At 35.8% G+C, this 17,568-nt stretch overlaps 1 protein-coding gene across 3 annotated transcripts in view; it reads right to left on the minus strand.

The window, feature by feature from the left end:
- GPR180 (G protein-coupled receptor 180) overlaps positions 1-17,568 on the minus strand; it is a 64,502-nt gene that overhangs the window by 36,994 nt on the left and 9,940 nt on the right. Inside the window, exons 4-10 of one of the 3 annotated variants that reach the window (XR_011489062.1) lie at positions 13,218-13,398; positions 13,026-13,075; positions 12,672-12,725; positions 10,021-10,178; positions 6,300-6,491; positions 4,175-4,252; positions 2,827-3,160 (exon numbers count right to left, since the gene is read on the minus strand). Coding sequence is in view for 2 of the 3 variants with exons in the window: in XM_070471519.1 (XP_070327620.1) it covers positions 3,002-3,160; positions 4,175-4,252; positions 6,300-6,491; positions 10,021-10,178; positions 12,672-12,725; positions 13,026-13,075; positions 13,218-13,398 (872 nt within the window). In the remaining variant the exon portion in view is untranslated. Of the gene's footprint in view, positions 1-877; positions 3,161-4,174; positions 4,253-6,299; positions 6,492-10,020; positions 10,179-12,671; positions 12,726-13,025; positions 13,076-13,217; positions 13,399-17,568 lie in introns of those variants that run through there. The other 2 variants (XM_070471519.1, XM_020884419.2) reach the window with 2 other exon arrangements.

Genomic DNA, 17,568 nt, shown 5'->3' on the forward strand with positions numbered 1-17,568 from the left:
GGAAACATGTTGAAGGGGCCAATGTTCATGCTGATATATAGATTCTAGTTTCCTTATGTTAGAATTGGCCTTAGAGTCATATATCTCCCATTTTCATCAGACATGGCTTACTTTACTTGAGATCATGAAAATTTTTTTTCCTAAAGCAAGTTCTTCTGCCTGGATTATATCTCCCTGCTAGCAACACTATCTGGCTGAAAGCCAAGGTTCAAATATTGAAGTGAGCTGAGGTACACAGAGATATTCAAGCTCATTTCTAACTTTCAGTACAATTTCAGGTTTACTGTTAAAAACCAACAGCGAAAGTTAACTATGGCTAGCCATTCTTTCTCACTAAAATTTAACACAATATCTAATAGGTGCTCATTAAATCATGAGGGTAAAGTAGAAAAGTGAAAGAGAAGTCAGGTGACTATGGGGAATCATTTATTCTCTGTTTCATACACAGTTACAGGGAGCGTGATTATCACATTAGCACTTAGGGTGATATGTATTGATTATACATATCAATAAAAACACCTTCATATACCTTCCTATATAGTGCTTCCCAGGTGGTGCTAGAAGGCAAAGAATCTGCCTGCCAATGCAGGAGACTGGAGACACAGGTTCGATCCCTAAGTCAGGAAGAGCCCCGGGAGAAGGAAATGGCAACCCACTCCACTATTCTTGCCTGGAGAATCCCCATGGACAGAGGAGCCTGGTGGGCTACAGTCCATGGGGTCACAAACAGTCAGGCAAAGCTGAGCGTCTGAGCAGACATACCTTCCTACGTGAAGAAAGAAAATGCTCCTGGGGAAAAAAAGCTCTGGAAAGACCAACTTCTCCAAGAAAAAATGTAAACATAGATTTAAAAAAAAGCATTATCTGACAAATAAAGAAAAGTAGCAAAGTTCTGATCTTTAATTAGAGTTTGCAGTATACACTTATCTTTCTGTAATCTGTGGTAACAAATCTCCATGTAAACATTCAGGAAGAGAAAAAACAGGGGATACCATGTCATGACTTATGAACTATGAACTCTGAACTCGGATTACTAAACTTTATTCACAGCTGTTTTATACATTTATTAACAAACTGTCTTCCTTCATTTAACAATGGCTCTTGAATAACAAAATAAATTATCAGTAAATTCAACCATAAATTAAAAAATAAAAGTAAAAAAAATTGCTCAAGCCTCATAAATGCAAGCACAGTAATATATTTCATACATGTTGATTACAGTTTCCATGTTCTTTGTGTAGGTAACACAAAGATTATTCTCTTCCCATTGTTGCAAGTTAACAAAACTTTTGAAAAGGCTGCAGTCTTTTTTGTCCAGCTCAATTAACTGCACTTCAGTTGAATACAACAGACAATAACTGGGGTTATTAGTGAGATGTGGTAAAAGGAAAGGTCATGACCGCTCAGAAGATCACATAAATCTAAAATATACTGTAGACTTTCTAGTCTCAACCTGTAGCTCTCATTTATTAAATAATTTACAAAGAGCTGTTGATGATTTAATGAGCAGGTTGAACTTTGTCACTCTGCCATTTTGCTAGTCACGAACACATGTATTTTGCCTTTAAAATGAAGCAGAATATTATTCACTTTCAATGAGACTAGATGCAAAGGAAAAACAAAGACAAAATCATAGATATTTTTTAAGTTCTGCTATGTTACTTTAACTATTTAATTTAAAAGGTTAATTACCAGATCAGTGCACTATTTCTTGCTTAAAAACGTAACACCTTTGAAAGTAGATTTTTAAAAAAAATCTTTAAAATAAGCCAGAGGTAAAAATGAAAAGGCCTGAAGGACTTGCAAGACAGAATAATTTCTGATCAGTGACTCTTAATGGGAATAGTCATTTTATATTGCAAGTACCAACAACCATTTAGCAATTTTTTAAACAGGCACTTGATAGAGTATTTGTATACTCAATACCAGGGCATCATTTGCAAAAAATATGGCTTTATTACAAAGGATTCAAGATGGCAACCACTTAGAATCCAGTGCCAACACGGATTATAACAAATCCAGTGAGTATTTTGTTTTTCAATTATTCATAGAAAATTTAATCCTGATTAAGTATCCTTGGGCAGGAATTCATGGGTAGTTGACGACTGAAACCAACATTTATGTGAAATGCTTCTGTTAATTTAATCTGTGTATACAGCTTAATTATGATTGGGGATTCAATGTAAGAGAAATGAATTATATCAGGATTAAAATTTTAGTAACCATATCATAGAGTACTTTTTCCTTCTTTCTTTTTAAACATGTTAACCTGCTTGTCCCTTCACCTAAGTGCTCAGATTTTAAAATCCTTTGTACAACCGCTGCAATTTATCTAAGTTTTCATAAATTATCTGTCAAAAACCCTTTGCTAATCAAGCTAAATCCTAACTAGAGCCAAAATAATAGAAGAAAATGCAGAATAACCCCATCCACAAATAAACAAAAGCTTATTCACTTAACTACAAATATATTTTATATTAGTTTTCTGAAGTAACTTAATTTTCAATATCTTTAAACTCCAATATGAAATGCAGTTTCCTTAAAGCATAAAAAGAAGCAGTTTTTAACCAGTGTATTACACTGATTTCATAACTGGACTTATTTTAGATTCATATAAGTAAGTAATCATTTAACTGATCACTTTTTTTGGACTATCAAACCTGAGTTAACTACTGATGTAGGATGAGGCATTGTAAGTGGTGAGTCTCTTATAAAAATATCATATAATTCTTTTCATCTTTATTTCCATATGGAAATTGCATAAATCACCTTATAACAACGCTCTTTCTTGAAAGTTTATTAAGTATATTTCAAAACATTTATTACCTTTTTTTCAGTTTTCAGTTTGGTACTGCTTAAATGCAGTTATATATATATATAACATGCTCTGCTTTCTCTGTTCAATTTTTCATACCACAAGTATGAAAAAAAAAGTCACTATATTTGGATCCTTATTGCACTCTGGTGAATCAATTCACTTTTCCTTAGAGAAAAGCAAGTATCAGAAGTGAGACCGAGTTTTGTGTCCAGATGATATGGTCAGTGGTAGTGTTACTGAGGAAAGTGAAGAAACTTCCCAGTACAGGCTGTGGGACAGAAAGAGTCTGTAGAGAATGACCATGGCAACAGACTGGCAAAGGATAACACCTATTGTAATGACCTGAAAAGGAAAGAAAGGGAATGCTTTACTGCATGCAAAAACAGAGAAATTATATTCAATTTATCATGAACCTATATACACTTTACACATACATAAACATCATACATAAACTTATATATACTTTAAGTAAATATATATAAATAAAAAATTATATCTTTCCCATCTTTACTGAAGGTAAATTTTAGAAAAGAAATTTTCAATAGAAAAATACAACTAATGTTCAGGACTGTAATTGTTCAAAAGTAAAATTCTTTTAGCAGTTTATAGATGTCAAAATAAGACACAAAAGAATAATTTACTAAACCATTCTCTCCTCAAGGGTGCATGCACTGAACAAAGTAATAAGTTACAAGAAAGTAATACGAAAAATCAGGCTCCTGGCTAATCTAGTAATAGGAATAAAGAATGCCCCTACCTGAATCTTGACGAGTAGGCTAAAAGCCCTTTCAGAAATTCTCAGGTTGTTTCTCTGTCTCTGTAGACTACCTTCCTATCTACCCTCTGTAAATACCTCAGGTTAAAGAAACATTTCTGTGTTCAAGCATATGTGGCAGAGCTTGTAAAGAGCTCCTGGCAGAATTCCACCTTGAAATGATGGAGCCATTCACCTAAGACAGTGGGTATCAACGCAACCAAGATGTGACATACTTGAGCACGGCACTCCAGTCTGCACGGTGCTAAAGCAACTAGACTGATTTTTAAAAAGTGATCTTCATATTTAACATTATGGAGTGAACATTTTTAATCATTTTTTCTTAACAACTGTGTTTGTAAATTCTATAATTTAATTTATAAAATAGTACTATGAGATAGGCTAAAATAGGAATAACAAAAGCTATTTTTCCATCATTTTGCTTATAAACTAAATTGAAATACTCACTGGTTTAATATTTTGTTTCCAAGTTCTATTTCACAGAATCCAAAGAAACTACTGAGTGGATAAATAGGTTTTCCCTACTTAATTTCCCAATAAAGACTAAAAATAAAACTATTTTGTTCAGGTATATTATTTACCTTATCTCTTTGGTAGTCATCAAAAATGATAGAAATGCATGCAAGACCTGGATGGCACAAAAACCACAAGATACAGCCCTGAAACAAATGAAAAATACGTTGAATAAGCACAGCTGTGCCTCTGTTTTCATAATGTACCAGACAGAAAACATTACTAGCCTATTTAGAAGGTCTTGATTGATCTCAGTTGGCCTGTACAGTAGAAACTGTGATAAAAGATAGAAATAAGTTTGCTATTGTTGTGACAATGATACCTTGTTTCTAACCAAATGGGTGTTTTTTTTAGGGGCCTTTAAAATCTTCCATCTTTCACATATAAACATTTTGATATACTACGAACATGTTTAAATAAGTAACAAATCGATAATTGAGAAAAGCAAGGTACGGTACAAATGTGCAATATTTCTGTAAAAAACATAAGAATATTCATTCATAGTTTCATATAGATACACAAAGAAATTCTGTAAAATCTTCCATCTTTCACATATAAACATTTTGATATACTACGAACATGTTTAAATAAGTAACAAATCGATAATTGAGAAAAGCAAGGTACGGTACAAATGTGCAATATTTCTGTAAAAAACATAAGAATATTCATTCATAGTTTCATATAGATACACAAAGAAATTCTGTAAGAATAACACAAAAAACTGATTAACAGTGGTTATGTGTTTGAGATTTAGTGCAAAAGACACTGGAATTAGGAAAGTAGGAATGGGAAACTTTTTAACACTTTTATTTTCAAATATATATTTTCCATTTTTCCTAGAACATGACAAAATATCCTTTTCTAAAATTAAATTTGAAATAAAATAGTAAGTTAATATCACTAGCTCTTGACATGGTTAGTACCTTGATATTGTAAGAAAAATAAACAAGATGTATAAATATGTGTTTAGCATGTTACTGTCTGTATAAATGCAAAGGGAAATATAAAATATTTAATAATATATATTTTTAATTCTCTGAAAAATAAATTAGGAATTAATAGTTGTGATTATATAAGGAGGTGATAACTTCATAGATGGGAGAGCGGTGAGAATGTGTTTGCTACTCTTTAAATGCTTCTGGATGTCTGAACTTATTCAAATAGCTATATGAAAACATATAAAAATAAAAGTTTCAGTTTAAGAAAAATTTTGGTACTGTTTAAAACATTGAAAAGAAAAAATTTAGTTTTTATACAACCGAAGTATATACTAACGTTTCAGACAACAGGCACTATTGTCCCTGTGAAGAACTCCAAAGTGAAAGGCATATCCTTGCCTGTTTGATACATAAGATGTCTGCAGCAGCAGCTTGACCAAGTTCCACATCAGGAATAAAGAAGGAATCCTGGCCCTCTGTCCATAGCAGCCTCACTCTTCTGAGACCGTGGACTAGGATGGGTGACCAAACAGCTTGTCAGAATGTGGTTTAGAGTTGCCGAGAGGATGGGTTATGGATTCTCTCCATCTGTATATCAAAAGTATTACCTTCCAGGGAGGGAGGCTTCTGTAATGTGACTGCCCCAACCTCTCTCCTGATCTTTTCCTTTATTAAATGGGTACAGAAAAGAAAAAAAATCCATCTGCCTTTGGCTCTCACTGACATAGGAAGAACATGGAAAGGGGGAATGAAGTCAACATGATCTCATATGGATGCCATGAAATGGCTGAAGTGTAGCGTGTACTCAGTCTCCTGGCTCCCTCTGCTTACACTGAAGAATGGCTCTTCATAGTTCGTTATAAAACATTGCATAATTCTAGGAGTAAACAGCTCATAGTCAATTAAAAACTGCTTTTTGAGAAATGCAAACAGTAATCTATTTTAAAAAGTTCTGATACTATAGAAAATAATGTAAAATCCCTATTGATAGAGAAATTACAATTTAAGCAAAACTGACCTGCCAAAGATTACGTGGAAACTACTGTTCCAGGGGCTCTGTAACATGGGGATAGTATCACCTGCAGCTCATAAATTATGAAGATTAAATGAGTTGAAGCACATAAAGGGCGTAAGAGTGGTGCCTGGCACATAATAAAAGTTTATGAAATATTAGCCCAGGGTTGCGTACTAACTCCCCAGTAATGCAGAATGAAGTTGACAATGCAAAGAAGTACTCTTCTAAGCAAACCCATACTTTGGCAAAGGTGATGTAGAACTCCCTTTTGAGTGTACTCCTCTCCACTGTGATGATCTGGTAGAGCCCGCAGCCTAAGGACAACGCTAGGCAAATTCTTAAAATGATAAGAAGGATTCCTGCTAAGCTGTGGTGCGAATGGTGGTTGTGAGAACTGGTTTCTTCAAACTGTTCCCAAAGTAGCAAAATACTCTGCAAAAAAAAAATATAAATAATAATAAATACATATTTTTAGAGAAAAAAGTCTTATCTACTTACAATAAAGTACTTTATTCAACTCTTTTATATATCCTCCTAAACAGTACATTCATTCCTAAGAGGTTCTAGGATTTATCAAACTATATAAGGTGTTGATAAAGGAAGGGCAGTTTTTCCCCTCACTGACACTCCTAAGCTGGAGGAAGGGGCTTGTTATCAAGCCCCTCAAATGAGACCATGTATTAGAGATAAAAAAAAGACTACTGCTACCATGATTCAAATAACACATCTAATAAGTTGAAAAGAGGAAGAGAATAAGCACAAACTTTCTTCTAAATCAATCTCTTTCTTATTTCAACACCTTATTATGAATCAAACTGTTCTGCATTCAAGCCTGTTATCTCAGGATAAAGTTTCAAATATCTCAGTATCTTTTATAATCCACAAATGAGCAAGTCTGAATTGTTGATTTCACTCTTTTTTTTTTCTCCACGTTAACCTCTCTGGTTAAAGAGTAGATTTTTTTAAGATTTCTTTCTTTCTTTCTTTTTTTGATATAGACCATTTTTAAAGTCTTTACTGAATTTGTTACAATGTTGTTTCTGTTCTATATTTTGATTTTTCAGCTGAGAGGCACGTGGGATCTTAGCTCTCTGACCAGGGATTGAAGGCGTACTCCTTGCATTGGAAAGTTAAGTGCTAACCACTGGACCACCAAGGAAGTCCCAAGGAGAGTGGATTTTTAATATCCATTATGGCACCCAGGGCAGCGTTACTTTCCTTATGTGTTTGTTCACCTTTTCTCCCCCATGGTTACTATGCCAGTGAAAAGCTCAGCAAGTTCCTGATTAAGCTGTTCTGTTTATTGCTATTCAGTAGCAATCAGAGCCCACATTCCCTCCATCTTTACTAAACATCAATCACTTAAATTATGATAATTTTTACCATCACACAAGTCATTGGTACTCTGTGCTCCCTTCTTCTACCAACTCAACACTCAGAATTGAGTCTTCAGTGGCTTCCAAAGGCTTTAGATGAAAACTCCATTACTAAATCTAATTTTAGGCTTTATGGAGTTTACCAGCAACCACCTCCTTTCCTCATTCTTGAATCTTCCACCCTCATTTTACTCCTGCTATGTTCTTGCTAGGTGAACTCCTTTCTCCTGTTGCACAAATGAATTTCCTTCTTGGACCAAATATTTGATCTTTTTTTTACTGAAAGTTATTCCTCTACCGCACCAAATTATACCCATCTGATTCCTCAACATGCATTTCTAAACTTGACTTTTTAACCACAAAAAAGTGCTATCACAGAACTAATATCTCCTGCTACATGAGGTGATGGATATTAACTGGCTAGGTTTTGGTCATCATTTCACAATGTATATATATCAAAACATCAAGTTATGTAGCTTAAATCTATACAATTTCTGGTTTTCAATTATAATCCAACAAAGCAGAAAAAAATAACCATTTCCCATGATTCACATTTTTACATACTCATACTCCCATATTTTCACATACGTATGCTAAGGCCTAATCTGTGGAATACAGTGTACATATTTCTGTGATCTCTCTTTGCCTATCTCGTCCACCTAGTCTGGCTGTTGTTGAGGGAAAGTGCCATGTCTAACACACTGCTTACAAATGTTTCCCTGGTAGCTCAGGCAGTAAAGAATCCGCCTGCAATGTGGGAGACCTGAGTTCAATCTCTCGGTTGCGAAGATCCTCTGAAGGAAGGCATGGCAACCCACTCCAGTGTTCTTGCCTGGAATCCCCATGGACAGAGAAGCCTGGTGGGCTACAGTCCATGGGGTCGCAAAGCGTCAGATATAACTGAAGCAGTGAAGCACAGCACTCCCGTATTTTCACACACACATGCTACTGTGTGACCTGTGGAATATGGTGTACGTATTTACATGACCTCTGTTTGCCTGTCTCGTCCACCTTGTCTGGCTGTTGTTGAGGACCAGTGTCACGTCTCACACAGTCTTCACAAATGCTCACAGAAAGTCTAATGTAGAGTTATAATCTCAGTTTGTATTTGTTTATGATAATGAACTTAAATTACAATGAAATAATGAAAATTCAATTTTTAAAAAAGGCTACTGAGAAATGAGAAGTGAACTTGATGTAACATTACTCTCCATAAACCCTGGATCAGAAATGTTAAGTTGGTAGGATCTTGCCCTTATTTTAATCACCTCCAACTCAGTTCTTGCTCATTAGCTCTCCCTTCCTGGCATTATCTTCTTTTTAAATATAAATACCTACGATATGGTCCCTTTCTAAATCAGTCATGTAAATTCAACAGACCATCACTCGGCACTTACAGTACTAAATAAGTACTAGAGGTACAGAGATGAATAAAGCACAGACGTTACCCTCCACTGCTGAGCTTTTCAATTTATTTAATGCATTAAAACAGATTATGCTGTCCTGTATAGAACCCAAGTGTATACTTCATTTTCATCTGTAACTTACACTGGTCACAAATTCAGTACAAATTTTTATGTTTTTATCTTTCATCTAAATTTTCATAAATCCATTGCATATAAGCATACAGAGATCCAAGAATGTCTACATACCACAGTAGAGGAAAACAAAACAAGAGCAGAGAGGACCCTTCTAAAGACCAAATTTGTTCTGGGTGTATTTGCTTTCAAAAACAAGATCCCCTTCTTTTTCATTCTACATTTTGTTTTTTCTTTAATCTGATATTCACTTGGATTCTTTCATGTATAGATTCCTGACAATGAATGAATCCCAGATTCATTAATTGACTGACTTAATACTGAGTACTTACTGTTAGAAAATATGAAAGAAAGCTCTTAATTAGAAAATGAGAATCTAACTGAATGTTAAACATACTGTGCTTAAATAAGCTGATAGGAAGCTCAGATTCAGGTAAATTACAATGAAATTCTACAATCTACATATAGTAGCACTCAGAAAATTAACAGGTTATTTGATCTATCACTCTTTTTTTCCTTATTTTTAAAAAATTGAACTATAAGGGATTTATAATGTTGTGTTAGTTTCTGATGTACAACAAAGTGATTCAGTTACACATATATATGTATTCTTTCTCATATTCTTTTCCATTGTGGTTTATTACCTGATTGTGAATATAGTTCCCAGTGCTACACAGCAGGACCTTGCTGTTTACCTATTTAATACATAGCAGTGTGCATCTGCTAATCCCAAGCTCCTCATTTATCCCTCCTCCATCTTCTTTTCCCTGTGATAACCATGAATTTATTTTCTATGTCTGAGAACAATCTCTGCTTCATAGGTAAGTTCACTTGTGTCATATTTTAGATTCCACATGTAAGTGATACTGTATAGTATCTGTCTTTCTCTTTCTGACTTACTTCACTTATGATCTATCACACTTTAAACTCATAGTTTAAAATGACACAAATGTTTCATGGGTCCCGGGGTTCAATTTTGACAGGAGATGTGTTCAAGTCTGCATTTTTGAATAGTATAGAACAGAAATATTTGGTTTCACTACTCACCTGTGTTATGACCATGAATACAGCAATACCAGTGGATGCAGGAGTAGAGTCCCACTGGAGAGGTCTGCTCTGAGACTTCTTCATTCTGACTATTGTCCAGCCCATGCACAGACTCAGAAGTAGGTATAGCATTTGAATTTGTGAAGCGATGTCAAAAACTAATGGGAAATGAAAACCAAAGTCAGCTGAGCTTTCGCAATACAACAAATCTCCTCCTTTTTTTTTTTGTTTCCCCAACTGAAGAATGAACCCACACTCTGAGCAGTGAAAGCTCAAAGTCCTAACCACAGGACTGCCAGGGAATTCCCAAATTTTATCCTTTTTGCATTGAGAACATAATTATTTTATTAAGCACAAAAGACAGGCACTTTCAAAAAGAAACTACCGAAATTCAATAATAAATCTAAAGAATTAAAATTCTGCCATTAAATTTGTAAACATTTCTGGAAATCGCTAACACAATGGCAAAATTCCTATTTTTAAAAATATATATGTACATGTACATATTTTTAAGGCTAGTTTTAAATCTGTTTGTGTTCCTTATTTTTCTTAGTTTTTCTAACTATAATCTATAACTCACACACATTATGAAAACACATTTTAAATATAATTTCTGCAGTGTGGAGAAGACTACATATTTCTGGGTTGTTAACTTTTTTTGATGGCTGAATCACAATGTGAAGAATAGTTTCTAAAACTATTAGTAAGCAATAGCACGACAATAAAGAAACGCAGAGCCTCTGTAACATCCACTTATGCTGGCCTTACTGTCCAGAGTCCTGAAGACAGATGAGCTCCATGCATCAGTGTGAAGCGCCACCCGGTGGCCATCACTCACACTTCAGGGCAAGTCTGCAGCTGCAGAAAGGACGCAACAAAACCGCCTGCGTCCAGTTCAGCACTACTGGTTTCAACAACCATCAGCTGTTTACCTCCGCTTACATGTGTATTTATTTCGGAAGTTCTATTTACTGATTTTTTTAAAAATTACAACCTTTCATCAAAGTGTATGTTGATGTGGATTTTGGAATAAATGTTTGATCACAATTTAACAAAATAAAACTTCCTTCAAATTGCCACTTATGACTTTGATGTCTACAACTTTTACTTCTTTTATACAAAAATATTCTTAGAGAAACAGATAAGACTAGTTGTAGTATAATACTTATATTAAAAGTCACAAGCCAAAAAACTATTAATAATAGATCTCAGATTTATTTTGACATATTTTTCTAACCCTACCCCCAATGAGAACTAGATACTTTACATTTAGGCTTATTTATCTGTAATAGTGAATTCTAATAATGAACTGTCACCACATTTCAATGATATAAAACATCATGGCCTTTCAGATCAAGGATAACTTTCTTTCACTGTAGATTTTAAATGACTGTGATGCTAATTATTTTTATTAAACATTTTACAAATACATATTCAGTTACTTAAAGAAGTCAGCCAAAGGAATATACCTACATAAGTTGCTAATTAGCTTTTGCTATTTGTTTTTACAAATACAGGGTTGGGGAGTACACTGATTTTCTGGCTTCTTTCTATGTGTACTAACTAATGCACATATTGATATAATATACTGTAATTGTGAGGACAGGCAGAACACAGCTTATCTGTTCTTGGAAAAGTAACTAATTATAGACAAACTACACAGATCACACAAAAATACCATCCTGTGGAATTTAATTAAAAATCCTGAAATTTTAGGGACTTCCCTGGTGGTCTTGTGGTTAAGGTCAAGGGACACAGGTTTGATCCCTGGTCTGGGAACTATTAATAAGATCCCACATGCTGTGTGGTGCAGTCAAAAATTTTTTTTAAAAAGAAATTTTATCATTTAATAAACTTGTTGTCAGAACTACCAAAATGATCAATGTTGATTTACTGTAGTTTTTTTAAAAAAGACTTTTGCTTTTAACCTACCATGAAGATGCCAGACAGCCTAAAACTGTTTTGTATATAGTAGATACTCAAAACTTCAAGTCCTTGATTTTAGCAATAGCTTTGCTACTGATGGGCCTCTGTATGCTTTGCCTCTCTGGGCCACAATTTCCTCATCTAAAATGCATGAGCTAAATTATTTCTATGTTCTGTCCAGCTTTAAAACTCTAGGACTCATACATCCTCTTCACAAGGAAAAGGAGAGGTTATAGAAGTTTTAGAATCTTAAAATAGGTAGCAAGATCAGGATAATCGGGTCCTGAGATGATTACAGAGATTACTGTAAGATACCCTATTAAAGAGAGAGGAGACTAGAAGAGAAACATGGAAAATATAAGGAAAGTAAATCCTAGAATGGCTGTATATTCAGGACCTGCTTTTTTAGAGCAAATCTTAACTTGTTTTTCAGAACTGAGAATGGCATATGACCTGATGTACCTCTGAAGTTCTCTTTTAAAAGTTGTGATTATAGGAAATTTTATTTTTTCATCATCTTGCTTAATTGAAAAATTACCTCAAAAGAGTTATTCTTATAAATCAAAGAACAAAGCTGAGAAGTCAGCTCAATTATAGTTTTATTCTATGGCTCCAGGTTAGAAAAAGAGAGAAAAAGTCAAAAAAGGGATGATAAAAGGGAAAAAAAAAAAATCTTTAGCTTTGTGGTCAGAAAATTAGGTCTAAGTCTTGGCTCTACCACTTACCAGATGACTGACATTTGGAAATGTACTTTCTGTCACTGAGCCCAGATTCTTTATCTGCAAAATAGGGATAAGCATACCTACTTCACTGAGTCTTTATTGAGGATAAAAATGACAGAAAGGGCATAAATATGCTCTAAACACAATGAAGAGCTAAACGCACTATCTATCCTTATAGAAACTAAACAGGATATGTGGAAACTAAATCTGTAATCTTATTTCCAGTTGAGCGAAATCTAATCAACCTCAGATTAGAAAAAACTGTATTATGACAGAAAATAACTGATGAAAAAGGAAAACATACAAGAAGCAGATAGCAAATTTATGTTTTAAAGAAATGCTTAGTAAGATACTCACATTCTGCCAAACTTCCCATAAAAGGTATCCCTATTCCATCTTTGGAGTAACTGAGGAATTGAAGAGGAGAATATTAGCATAAATTACAAATGTGAACAAAATTATTCATAATCAAAGCAAACATAACTTTGGTGGACTAATTAGGATTAATTAGACATAATGATGAACACAGTTTTAATGGTTTTGAGTTACCTGGAGAAATGAATGTAATTAGCGAAAGCCGAACCAGCTTGTAACAGCAATGCAGTTGTCAGAACCTTTAAAACCATGTGCATGGGTCCGCCTTTCTTAATAGCCTGCCACAAGGACTGCGCATAAATGCAAGCGATCACAAAGTAGACCAGGACCAGGAGGAAAAAGAACTCATGTAACCCTGCGAAGAGAAGAAAGGGACAGCCAGTTACAGTGTTGGGTTGCCTTCAAATCTTCCATCAATATATCTTCAGAACTTGTCTTTTAACTGGGGTCACAGCCTTTATTTACTTTTGCAAGAGAAAAAAAGGAAAACTGTTGAAACTTAAATAATCTCCTACTCTGGAATAAAGTCTTGACTGTAACAGCACAGCTTAAATTATGGTCAGTCTATTAAAAAAAAAAAAAACTACTGGTCAGGAAATGAGCCCACAGACTAACCACAAAATCAGAGCTCTGTTCGAAAAAACAATGATTTCAATCTTCAGTTACATATGTTTCTTACCCCCAAAACGGGCTTCTTCTATAAGATGTTTAAAAATAGACTCAGTCAGTCAATAATAGTTACACACCCTGACAATGCCTCTTGAAGCGTGAGCCCTGGGCCAGCGGCAGCAGCAGCACCAGCGGCCTAGTTAGAAATGCACGTTTGGGACTCAGCCTGTATCTAGGGCCTCAGAGACCCCGGGAGTGCGGACCAGCTCTCGGGCTTGAAAATGTCCTTCAGTGACTCTGATGCAGCTGAAGCCTGAGAGCCACAGCTCTGGGATGGATGGCAGCCTTAAATTCCCACTTAGACAAAGGGTCACAATACGTCTCATGATCAGAGCCTCCTTCTGAAGGAAAGGGCTTTCGTTCTGCCATAGAGGAAAACCTATGGAGACCACGTGACTCCACTCCACAGGCGACTGAAACTAGAACACCTGACCAAAGGGCTACCAATCCGAAGACTAGTCATTGGCCAATAGCATCACTTGGTTCTCAAAGGTAAGAGGCTAAGCATGTTTTCTTGGGACATCAAACCACAAAACACAGGAAGGATGAAGCAAGGAAAACGGAAGTTGGAAAGAATAGATGCTAGGGCAGGTCACAGGAGTCAAGCCAGACCATACTGAAATAAAAGTTTTGAAGTGAGCGGAAATTATGAATGAGTAAAGGGAGTTGGCTGGTAAAGACAAGAACAAAGTAAATGTGCAGAATTTTTAAAATGGTGCTAGGCATTTAGTGGCCTCTAGTTTCTACCAGCAACTTTTCAGTATGGTCTTCACATACTCTCAAGATAAACACCCTCTTTTCTGTGTTAAGTGGAATCTTTTGACTGTGTCTTCATTTTTCAGAACTTTCAGAAAATTTTTATAACAAACCAGGGCAAGCTCTGAGTTTAACAGTTTACATTTACTCGGTTACATTGAAAGTTAGTCCCTAACATTAGGGCTTTTATATTCTATCTAAAGAGCACTGGACACAGTGACCGCGGCTATGAAGACAGCTGTCTCTACTGACTCTGTGAATGAATAGCCTAAACTGCACTCACTTTTATCCAGCTGTGACCCCCGAATGTGCTCCAATTTCCCATGTCAGATAAACTTGAAACAGCAGAAGGAAATGCTTCCATTATATGGAAATCATTTTGGAAAAGTAATTCAGGAGATACAAATAGCAGGAAAAATACTCAATAAACAGTTCAATCTCAGTCATGCTTTAGGCATGGTTAGGAGAAAACAGAAAGTCTTTCAGCCACTGGGTGTCTCTCCTGCTCTTCGTACATAAATGCTGATCGTCCACCTCGCTAGTCCGGGTGAGAAAGCACATTCAGACTTCCGGAAGAGAACAAATGACAGAATGGGTGTATGTTCTTTTAAAGTTCCTGACATAGAGAAGTAGAGCATTCTAGTTTTAGAAATAACAGGACCATAAGCCTGCGATTGTTAGAGTAATAGAACAAGGCAGGAAATAAGCTAAACATAGTATAACTGTGGGCTTCCCTGGTAGCTCAGTTGGTAAAGAATCCACCTGCAATGCGGGAGACCTGGGTTTGATCCCTGGGTTGGGACAATCCCCTGGAGGGCATGGCAACCCATTCAGTGTTCTTGCCTGGAGAATCCCCAGGGGCAGAGGAGCCTGGTGGGCTACAGTCCATGGGGTTGCAAACAGTCAGACACGACTGAGCAACTAAGCATGGCATTGTAACTGTGGGTCAGTGAAGTCTTCATGCTATCCTGTGTTCTGAATCTGTTTTTGTCTTTCCTTCTTAGCATAAATAATTAAATGTGGTATTCTACTTAAATTGTTATTTGTTTATAATCCTCTACAGAATATTCATTACAAGCTAAGGTTCCAGGCTCTGTTAGGTTAGAACTGCACGAGGAAAAGAAAGTTCTCAGACTGTTGAGTAACCAGCAGAGTGAGCCTACCAGGTGGCTTAGGGGCAAAGAACCCGCCTGCCAAGCAGGAGACACGAGTTCAACCCCTGGGCTGGGAAGATCCCCTGGAGAAGGAAACGGCAACCCACTCCAGTAGTCTTGCCTGGGGAATCCCATGGGCAAGACTGGGAAATCTTGCCTGAGAAAAATGGACTGGTGGGCTACAGTCCATGGGGTCACAAAAGAGTTGGACACGACTCAGAGACTAAACAACAACCGTGACCAGAATAATAGAGGAAAGGACTTTTGAAAATAAGACATATGTCACTAGCAAAAAATGTTTTCAAATGATTCAAGACTAAATGTATTTTCCATAAAAAGCTAACACTGTAACCAACAAATTACTTCATTGAGATCATATATTAAGTAACTTGAACAAGGACATCTGTCCTATACTTTGCTCATTGCATTTTGCATAAATTATTTACCTTGACTCTGATTCTTTAAAGATAAAACTCTGCTTCTGCACTCAGGGTTCTTTTAAACAAACCACCTCTAGGAAAAAAGTCTGTTTCTTTCCTCTTCAACTTTACTTTGTTCTGCCAACATCCCTCAGAGTGCAATCTATGTTCACCTTGAAACTAAAATTTAATTTTAACACAAGTGGATACTAGGTATTAAGTCTTGCCTATACACAAAAGAAGAAAAACACTCTTAAATCACCATGCAATGGGTGACAAAGATTTATAAGGGAATGAGTAGATTTTAAGGCAAACTTAATGGGAAAAAGCATTAGTAAAATTCAGTGGGAAGAAAACTTTTAGGACAGCTTTAAAAAAATTTACCTCCGGCTAAATGATGGGAGATGGGAGAAAAGAGGGTAAGAGAGGGAGAGAGTCAATGGGTCATGGGGCAGCCCCTGAACAGTCTGGCCTACCAGTGATGTCTGTGGTCCCAGAACCCAAGGTCCATCCCACCCACAGGTGTCTCAAGATACCTCCTGAGTAGTCTAAACCAATTAGAGAAATTCCAATACTCTCTTTGCCCAAAGATGTAAGCCTAACCCTAACCCTTTACTTCGACTTGTTGGTTTACCTTTATCTCCTTTCTGATATCTTCACTTAACATTTCTCTTTCCATGTTAGGTAACAAGGTCATGTGTCGAGTTCTGGCCAATGAAATGTGATGAGGGACCTTCTGGGAAAAGTTTGCTTGCTCTTAACAAAGAGACACTGAATTTGGCCATTGTCCAGATACAAGGCCCAGATAACTGCAGTTAACTGTGAACATGAGGAAGTTGACAAAGCTGACAATCAAAGGATATGAAGGTAGAGAAATGCTAAATAAACTGCCTTGAAGAAATCTCAGATGTTACTGCTATGCAAGAGAATTAATTTCCTTACTGTCTATACTACTTGCAGTAGAGTTTTCCATTAAAGTTACAGAGCTAAAGATAAGATCCAATCTATTATCTTTTGGGATAACAGAGAGGAAAAAAGGAACAAGAGAAAATAATAAACATATCTGGAGTCTTAAAGACAGTGAGATGGCAGATGTGGAAGAGCCTGTAATATTATTCCAAGAAAAATCAAGTCTACTTTAGACACTGATGCTTTAACTCTCAGGATTCTGTGCACTTCTTTTGGTCTCTACCAACTACAAGTAATTAACAAGGATTCTAATTTTTTAAGAGATGATTTTATTTTATTTTAACTTGAGGCTTGATATTCCTATGTAGTGTTTTGTCAAAGGGCATCAAACTTGCCTTAGTCAATATTCAAAAAAACCCCTAAAATCCTATGTCTGTAAAATATATGAGTAACTGAAGCCTGGTAGATATATAAAATACCTAATTGGTTTGAAAGGAAACTATAAAATTTAATCAGAGTAACATGTAACATTAATTGCAGCTTTTTGCACCAGGTTATTCTAATTCGAACCTCTAAGATACATGGTTTAACAGTCTATTCTGAGTAAAAAGCATAGCG

The sequence above is a fragment of the Odocoileus virginianus genome, chromosome 8 (assembly GCF_023699985.2).
Source record: "Odocoileus virginianus isolate 20LAN1187 ecotype Illinois chromosome 8, Ovbor_1.2, whole genome shotgun sequence".
In the NCBI taxonomy this organism is placed as follows: domain Eukaryota; kingdom Metazoa; phylum Chordata; class Mammalia; order Artiodactyla; family Cervidae; genus Odocoileus; species Odocoileus virginianus.